We start from the raw sequence: 9728 nt of genomic DNA, 5'->3' as shown, positions 1-9728 counted from the left end.
GTTGTGAAATTACTATCAGCCACTAGGAGGGTCATGCCCCTGCTGGAGCATTCATGGCTCCTCCCCACTCCCTCCACCTCCTTCAAACTTTGGAAACACCATAAAGCCTCCAAGAACGGAGGGGTGATTTCTGACCTGCAGGAACATGTCAGCAAGAGACCTATCCTATGAGCAGCAATGTCAGCCTAAGGTCAGCAGGTGAGTTTCCAACCTGTATTTCAAGAGGGAACAGCCTCTCGCAGCTAGGTACTGGTCACCCAGCTCATTCAAAATGGCTGCAGTTCAGCAGTTGCATCAGGCCTGGAGTTCCCCTCTAGCCTGCTTTCAATAATGTGCCTGTCTGCCTTTAAAAAGGAGTCCAAGCTCTCCTGAATATCAATCAGCAACAAGGATCTCCAGAGGCTGTTGTGTCTTCTGCCTTGCTTGGATGATGAGAAGTGCTATCTCTTCCCTGTGGCTTTCAGATTTTCCACCAGTGAGGGAGGCTTTTTGGTCCTATAGGCAGCAGTGCCCGCGATCCGGGAGCCTCTGATGGCGCTGATGTAGGGCAGCAGGGGAGGCTCTCGCACCACCAGCGCGGTGCCCTGGGGAGTATAGGCTCGGAGCAGCAATTCCTCTTCTGCATGAGCTGTCACTGCCACCCAGCCTGCACGGCCAAAAAAACCCACCACAGTCAGCAAGACAAGTCACTAGAATCAGAACGAGGGTTCTGATACAAACTCAGTGCCTCCCATGTTGGCCAAGAACCTGAGCTATCCAAGTGCGGTATCTTTGGGAAACCAAGCTGAAAGGTTAACATCCAGCCTTTCCCAATAGGAGGCAGCACCTAAAGCCACACCTTACTCTCCCCAGACACAGTGATTTCCTAGTGAACTCAAGAGCAATGGTGAGAATTCCCAAAAATACAATAAAAAAGCTTTCCAATCTATGGCTCTTTCCCACTCACCTGCCTTTCCTGATACTGTGGAACTTGTATAGCAGCCAGAGTATAAAGTATTCCAGTGCTGCTGTCCTGCACAAGCATGGCTGTCAATCTCCATTCTTGGAGGTTGCCAAACCTCAGGTGGACAAAGACATAGCTGCCATGATTTTGTGTTGGTGACAGTCCTGCTCTGAGCAGGAAACACAGCTTCATCCCTTAACAGGCTTCTCTCCATAAATGTTCCTAAGACACAAACTGCAAAGCAAACTAGTGTAGAAATATTAAATTACCTGCAGAAGAAAGCTTAATATCTGCAACTGCCTCACTGGGACCAATTCCTTTCAGTGTAATGTCCTGAGGGACAAGCGGGGGGAACTCTTTCATTCGCTCTTCCCCACCCATGGGAACCTAAGAACAAAACAGGGAGAAAAAATTTAACAGTCAAGAGATGCTTCAGCACTCCTACCCTAAACTGGCAAGCAAGGCACAAGTGGGAATAAAGATATGAGACCATTGTTAGCCTGGCCTGAATACCCTACAGAAGTAATTTCAGGTTTGCTAAGAACAGAATCAGCATCAGATTCAGAGCAGCCCAGTGGGAGCTCAGAGGTGAGCAAGATGGCATGTCCACTGCAGGACTCAGCTGATGGCACAAGTCAACCACCCTGATGTGACAGCACTTGTTGTTCTCAATGTGCTCAGGAAGGGAGCTGCAAGTGCAAGGACAGGTCACTCTGTCTCCCATCAATTACAAGTGCTACACAGTATGTGGGAATAGCAAGGAAATAGACCACCAAAAGATGCAGGGATGTGCAGAGGAACCAGTGGGGAATGAACGAGAAAGGTATGTTTTTCAAACACAATTTGTTCTGAAACCCCAGTCCGAAGTTTGCCATGGAAAATATCCCCATTGCTGCTTGCACTTTAAGGCTGTTAAAGAAAAGCCAAGCATTGGAGAGCAGACCATGGCAAATCGTACCAGCCTGAATGCCAGAACAGAAGCTCTCCTGAAAATGCCTTATCTCACGTGCTCTCCTAACACAGCTGGAGCCATGTGGTCTGTGAAAGACTGCCCCACACTGCAGATCATCTACTCATCCACTGCAGAAGTCCCCAACTCCTCACATGTGCTGGTTTTCCCTGTCAACTGTACCCCAGACAGGGTGCTTCCCCAGGTGGAACAGCCTGTCCATCTGCAGCCAAGAGCCCACAACAGCAACTCCTCTTACCTTTAGTAACTCCTGACCAGCGTGCTTCTCATAGATGGCATCTGCCTTACTCAGTGTGGCAATGCGGACTGGCAACAGGTTAGAAGCCACGACAGAAAACCAGGCAGGTTTTTCTCCCTGAAACAAATAAAAAGAGGATGTTACTTATGATAACAGAAAACCAGCTCTGAATTTCTCCTGTTCTGTGTCTTTCCTGCATGCTTAAAACCTGTTTGACCGATGTACCCTATTTGTCTGAGGGGTCCTTGCCTCTGTCACTGCAGAGCAGCCAGGGTTATATAAACAGGGGAGCTGAACTTACAGGAGAGAAGCATCCATGACTTCACCATCCTGCCTCAAAGCACCCCCTATGCCACATCCCCTGCCTTCACATCTGCTCAACTCAGGCAAATCATCCAAGAGAGATCTTTGATCTCGTTTAATTTCCAAGAACAAATTTGGTCTGGTTATTCAGCATGAAAGGTGATCGACATCTGCTGGTGCTTCTTTTATCACTTGACATTGCTAACACACACCTCTCATTGAACCATACTTGGTTCCAAGCTGCTCCCAAGCTATGCAAAGAATAAATACGAAGCCATTTCAGCAGGCATTCACATAACCTTGGCATGCAAAGCAAAGAAGGTCAGAGAGCTGAGAGACCTCTACAAACACTCCTAGCAGCCTGAAATAAGGAAACCCAGGTGTGCCAAATCCTTCAAGTTCATCATGGTCTGAGCACAAGTGTCTTCCTTCAGGATGTCTGGAGTACATAGATACACAAGACCAATAGAGCAAAGCGCTGGGCCACAGCTCAGCTTGCTAGGAGCACCACTACATGGTGAACAGGCTTAGAGCACAAAGCCTGCCAGCCCTGCTGCACTGGACATGTCTCCGACCCTGAGCCTCTCCTCAGGAGATGGTGTGACACTTCTTTACCCTGACCTCAGGTTCCCCAGGTTGCCAACACCAGCCATGTTCTCCACAACTCCCAGAACAAAAATCATCCCTCATGACAGACAAAACAACCCCTTGGATAGCCCTGCAGATGCTTCATCTCCAAGCATTTCTGCAGAGGGTGTTTACTGCCAGCAAGGTGTCACCTCTATCACTGTCCTACTTTGCCAGGTATGCAAATCCAGGTGCTTTAAGTCCCTGATGACACTCAACCAACACACCCAGCTCTCTTCTGAGAGCTTTGCCCAAGACAGTATGAATAAAGGCAGCTATTTTTCTACTGGCTTTGCTCTCTTCACAAACAGCATTTTTTCTGAGTGAGGCACTACTCCTCTCTACTGCCAAGCTGTTTTTCAGGACGGTGCTCTGGATTTTCACTTTACTGATGATGGGAGTTCTCCTGCAATACTGGTACACTATTATTTACAAAATCCTGCCCAATCCACCTTCCTGGTTTTCTTCCAGGAAGCCAAGAGTGTCCTCATCAAAATAACAATTCAACGTTTCTATGGTGATCTTGAAAAGCTGATTGAAACAAACAAATAGCCATACACACATGCCCTTCTCAAAATGGGGCAAATTACTGAGAAAGGCATTATCATCAGTGCTACACACATACCTGGAAGAAACATCATGGGAGATCAGCTCCACACAGTTCAATAAAGGTATAAGGCATGGAATTTCTAATAAATGGATGGAATGGAAATAGGAGACAGTGCCTTTTAAAAATATTTTTACAGAACATGTACATTTAATTGCTTCCTTGGGCTAATACTTCAGAGAAATCTGTGCCAGGAAAGAAAAATTCCTGTGCTTTTCTCTCTTGGCAGACAACTTTCCTGAAATGAGGAAACCCACCTATTTTCCTAATTAATTCTGGCAGTCTCCTTCCTTCCTGCCTGCCTTGTGTCTTTATGTGTTACAAAAGGCACATGAAGCTGAAGGTGTTTGTCAGCATTCAAAAGCAGTTCCTGTCACACAACAAACATGCTGGTAACAAGTACCAAACCTTTTGACTGTAACTCCCCATCCTATTTTGACTTTATGGGGAGCTTTAACAGATCCAGCATCTCAAAAGCAACAAAAAAAAAAGGCACCCAGAAAGCCTTTTATCATCTGATACTGTAATAAGAGATGAAGCAGCTGCTCACAAAATCCTTTCTTTCCTTACCTGTAAGTAGTCTATACGTCCCAAGGCTGCTAAAAACAAGACCATTCCTGGCTTGAGAATGAAGGTTCGTGGAACAATGGCAACTGTTGGCAAAACCAGCTTCACTTCTTTCTCTGTCAGGAGATTTAAAACCTGCAAAATAAATACTGCTGCCATAACTAATTCTAGATATTTCATTGGCAACAATAAAATTAATATTGGCATGATACTGATAGAGGAAAAAGATAAAACAGTGCAGCATGATGAACATCTAATGGAACAGTTAAATTCTGGTGCTCTCCCTATGTTCACAAGCAGATAACCTTTAGGTTGCAAATCAGGTCAGCCTTCAACACTGATTCTAAAAGACAAGGAGGCTTTGCCCTGCTAGCTGCAGGCTTTCTGAGGTGTTTGGCAATGCTTAAACACAATCTGAGTTATCAGTAATCCTTCCCTAGGCTTTCCAGAAGTTTAGCCTTGGAAGGAGTCATGAAGAAGTAGCTAAAAACAAACCTTCAAGTAATAACAACAAATGTAATTCCATAATGTGCTAACAGCCACTTTCCTTCACTCTTCTTTCAAAATAATGATAAAAAAGAATAAACCTGCTCGTAACTAGAAATCTCCCCTACCAAAATCTGCCACAATAGACCACCTGCTTGTCCTCCAGTCAGATTGAACACTGACACAGGAACAAAATTCTATCTGAATCTTGGCATGTAGGTCTCCAAAGGTACAGCAAGGGTAATCAAAATCAGAAGTGGCAGCAAGTATTTTTGGATGCAGGAAAGCCCACTTGATCTCCACGCTAACCAACCTGCAGCTACAAATGCAGGTCTCTAAGCTGATGACTGTCTTTACACCAGCTATCAGAGAGCAATGTGTCACAGTAAAGTGGGTTACAGTCTGGCAAAAACATCTACTAGAAAGCCAGTAGTTTTCTAGCATTCATGAAAGCAGCATCTGCATTTGAACTGTGCAGTTCTCAGTACAGTTCTTGCACTTCATTCTCTGCAGAAATTTCCTATCTCCTTGTACTTTTTAATCTTCCCAAAATGATCACAGAATTGAGGGACCTCGAAAGATCATCCCAGTCCAACCCCTCTGCCAGAGCAGGATCACCCAGAGCACATCACACAGGAACATGTCCAGGCAGGTTTTGAATGTCTCCAGTGAAGGAGACTCCACAGCCTCTCTGGGCAGCCTGTTCCAGTGCTCTGTCAGTCTCGCAAGTTTTTCTGATGATGATGACCTGCAACTCTGCATACGTATCAAACTGATAAAAAATCAGAACATTGCTTTTTTGAATGTGTGCACTGCATCAGCACTGGCTTCAGAGTCACTGCTCTACTGAAACATTGAGGAAGGCCTGACATATAGGAGCTATTAATAGAACACTGTAGATTCTGTTAACTTCAGGTGAATGCTTTCTCAAACCTTTGGTTCAGTCACATAACACAGGTTATCCTCTGAAGCTCCACCTTTTTCAGTAGGCTGGTAGAGCTAAAAAAGTGCAAACTTCATTGGGTGATGCTGGTATGAACTTGCTTACAGCACTATCACCTGTTTCCCTTCACTTAGATGTTAAGAAAGTTTGATGACTCAGCCAATACAGTTCCTTTTCAAAGATCACAGTATGCACTATTCAGAAATGCAATGGTGTTAACACAATTAACTGTTCCCAAGTAAATACAAAACATATTTTATCATACGTCCCAAGGCTGCTAAAAACAAGACCATTCCTGGCTTGAGAATGAAGGTTCGTGGAACAATGGCAACTGTTGGCAAAACCAGCTTCACTTCTTTCTCTGTCAGGAGATTTAAAACCTGCAAAATAAATACTGCTGCCATAACTAATTCTAGATATTTCATTGGCAACAATAAAATTAATATTGGCATGATACTGATAGAGGAAAAAGATAAAACAGTGCAGCATGATGAACATCTAATGGAACAGTTAAATTCTGGTGCTCTCCCTATGTTCACAAGCAGATAACCTTTAGGTTGCAAATCAGGTCAGCCTTCAACACTGATTCTAAAAGACAAGGAGGCTTTGCCCTGCTAGCTGCAGGCTTTCTGAGGTGTTTGGCAATGCTTAAACACAATCTGAGTTATCAGTAATCCTTCCCTAGGCTTTCCAGAAGTTTAGCCTTGGAAGGAGTCATGAAGAAGTAGCTAAAAACAAACCTTCAAGTAATAACAACAAATGTAATTCCATAATGTGCTAACAGCCACTTTCCTTCACTCTTCTTTCAAAATAATGATAAAAAAGAATAAACCTGCTCGTAACTAGAAATCTCCCCTACCAAAATCTGCCACAATAGACCACCTGCTTGTCCTCCAGTCAGATTGAACACTGACACAGGAACAAAATTCTATCTGAATCTTGGCATGTAGGTCTCCAAAGGTACAGCAAGGGTAATCAAAATCAGAAGTGGCAGCAAGTATTTTTGGATGCAGGAAAGCCCACTTGATCTCCACGCTAACCAACCTGCAGCTACAAATGCAGGTCTCTAAGCTGATGACTGTCTTTACACCAGCTATCAGAGAGCAATGTGTCACAGTAAAGTGGGTTACAGTCTGGCAAAAACATCTACTAGAAAGCCAGTAGTTTTCTAGCATTCATGAAAGCAGCATCTGCATTTGAACTGTGCAGTTCTCAGTACAGTTCTTGCACTTCATTCTCTGCAGAAATTTCCTATCTCCTTGTACTTTTTAATCTTCCCAAAATGATCACAGAATTGAGGGACCTCGAAAGATCATCCCAGTCCAACCCCTCTGCCAGAGCAGGATCACCCAGAGCACATCACACAGGAACATGTCCAGGCAGGTTTTGAATGTCTCCAGTGAAGGAGACTCCACAGCCTCTCTGGGCAGCCTGTTCCAGTGCTCTGTCAGTCTCGCAAGTTTTTCTGATGATGATGACCTGCAACTCTGCATACGTATCAAACTGATAAAAAATCAGAACATTGCTTTTTTGAATGTGTGCACTGCATCAGCACTGGCTTCAGAGTCACTGCTCTACTGAAACATTGAGGAAGGCCTGACATATAGGAGCTATTAATAGAACACTGTAGATTCTGTTAACTTCAGGTGAATGCTTTCTCAAACCTTTGGTTCAGTCACATAACACAGGTTATCCTCTGAAGCTCCACCTTTTTCAGTAGGCTGGTAGAGCTAAAAAAGTGCAAACTTCATTGGGTGATGCTGGTATGAACTTGCTTACAGCACTATCACCTGTTTCCCTTCACTTAGATGTTAAGAAAGTTTGATGACTCAGCCAATACAGTTCCTTTTCAAAGATCACAGTATGCACTATTCAGAAATGCAATGGTGTTAACACAATTAACTGTTCCCAAGTAAATACAAAACATATTTTATCACAATTGCCTAAAACAAAAGAATCGTAGCCCCAGGACTGCAGCAGAAATACTCTCCCACATGCACAGCTAAGGCAGAACAGTCCTCCCAAATCCTGCCATCCCAAAACACAGCACCATGGAGTACCTACACAGTTTTCCCTTATAATGCCTGGAGTGTCAAAACACCAGCGAGCATCCTTCACTTCGTTGTGTGTGAACTCCTTCCTTTCCTCACGCTGCTCAGGAGAATGTTTGGGATCTTCATCGATGCTGTAGGAGAGCATGTCAGGGTCAAAGTCAACCACAGGGCTAGGCTTCTTCTGTTGAAATGTTCTGCCAACTCTTCCTGGATTAAAATTAAAGGTTTTCTGGTAATTAATTTATTAACTTGCTTTTCCTTCAATCAGGTTATCTGTCCCTTCCCTTGCATAAAGAAACGCACATTGGTAATATAAAGTGATAATGCTACGTGACTAGAAACGTGTCTATTTAAAAGCCACGATGCTAAGAAATGCCCTTCTACTATTCTTGCTTAGCACACCTCAATCCCTAAAACCTTAGCAGGGACCAGATCACAAGCCAGCTGCCTTCTTTTTTTAGTGCTTTAGACTGTCACACACAGAATTCTCTGAAAATCAGGGGTATCTTCTGGCAACTCCCTCTTTTAGATACATACTAAAATCAGGTGCAACTACTGTGCCCTGCAGCCAAAAAATTACTATTTAAAAAGGAAACTTTGTTTCTTCCTTTGGGAACCAGAGATGGCCTACAATGCACTATCAGGGTAAACTAGGTCTCAACTAGGTTAGCATACGCTGATGGGAGGTGCACTGCACAGAGGAAACCTTTGCAACAGCTGAAAAATAAGTACTTGAAATAAATACTAGTGATGCCACTTAGGAAAGGGCTGGAAGTCTTGCACCCATTACTGTGGGAACAAAAACTGGTCAAAATAACTTGAACATAAGTTTGGAATTATTTTTTTTAATGCTGCAACAGATAGCATGTGCTTCTTCCCATAATTCAATGGAAATTAGTTATTTCAGAGTGGGAAGAAAATTACTTGCTGAAACCAGCTGCAATCTACAGTACATTACAGGCTTGACAGTCCTGTGTGTAATGCCAGTGTTTTCATAAGGGCAGAGGAACAATACCTTTACTCAGGCAATACTCACCCACTAAATAACCTTGCTTTTTAAGGTGATTAAGGTACTTTTTTTCTTCACTGCTTAGCTGATCTTCTGTTTTTGTTGCTTCCTCTTTCAGTCTCTCCTGCCTTCGGAATATCCTATCACACGTAGGATTAATAATTGGAAATTTCAACAGGTTCAGTGTTGTTCCTACAAAAAACAGAAGCATATCTGGGCCTCTGACCATCTGGCACATTTAAGCTCTGAGGAACAAGAGAAGAAAATAAAATCACTTGCCCAACTTTTGGGTGAAACCCAGCAACACAAAGCTGAAGGCAGAACCATAGCTGCCCCCACAACGCACCAGGCTCCCTAGCCATGGAAGCGGAAGTGAGGCATCCACCCACTTGAGACCTGCTCCCATCTATAGTTTGCTAGAACAGGTCTCTAAGCCAAGTGGTGCCAAGACTAACTTAATACACCCTAGGCAAGTCCCACCACCAGGCAGCCTGGTTTAGACTATGATGGTTTTACAGGTGCTCACCAGCCCACCTCTGGGTCTCTCTCTGGACTGGAGGGCACCCCTCGCTGACAGGGAGATGGCGAGGCCTGCAGACGGGGTGCTGTCCCCTCTGGAAGGGGAGCATCCCGGCTGGCTCACCGGCCCCCTTGCTGCAAGGGACGCGCAGCACCTTCCGCGCACGGTGCCTCCCCCTTGACTATGATGGTTTTACAGGTGCTCACCAGCCCACCTCTGGGTCTCTCTCTGGACTGGAGGGCACCCCTCGCTGACAGGGAGATGGCGAGGCCTGCAGACGGGGTGCTGTCCCCTCTGGAAGGGGAGCATCCCGGCTGGCTCACCGGCCCCCTTGCTGCAAGGGACGCGCAGCACCTTCCGCGCACGGTGCCTCCCCCTTGGTTGCCCTGAGGCGGAGGGCAACGATTTGAAGAGCAACACAGCCCTGGAGCTCGCTGCCCACGATGGCCAGGCTGCGTGGT

The 9728-nt window shown here is 45.0% G+C and overlaps 1 protein-coding gene across 1 annotated transcript; it reads right to left on the bottom strand.

The window, feature by feature from the left end:
- Nucleotides 1–406: 406 nt before the first annotated feature.
- On the bottom strand, nt 407–9109 carry NOA1 (nitric oxide associated 1). The gene is made up of 7 exons (XM_009995967.1): nt 9094–9109; nt 8775–8939; nt 7749–7945; nt 4259–4390; nt 2152–2268; nt 1213–1330; nt 407–646 (listed from the first exon to the last, which is right to left on the bottom strand). Exons 1-7 carry the CDS (start codon nt 9107–9109, stop codon nt 441–443), a joined length of 951 nt encoding a protein of 316 aa, XP_009994269.1. The 3' UTR covers nt 407–440.
- Between the last annotated feature and the right edge of the window lie 619 nt (nt 9110–9728).

Source organism: Chaetura pelagica, unplaced genomic scaffold (assembly GCF_000747805.2).
Source record: "Chaetura pelagica isolate M959 unplaced genomic scaffold, ChaPel_1.0 scaffold142, whole genome shotgun sequence".
Classification (NCBI taxonomy): domain Eukaryota; kingdom Metazoa; phylum Chordata; class Aves; order Apodiformes; family Apodidae; genus Chaetura; species Chaetura pelagica.
The sequence above is the reverse complement of the archived record's forward strand: the minus strand, read 5'-3'. Positions and strand labels throughout refer to the sequence as shown.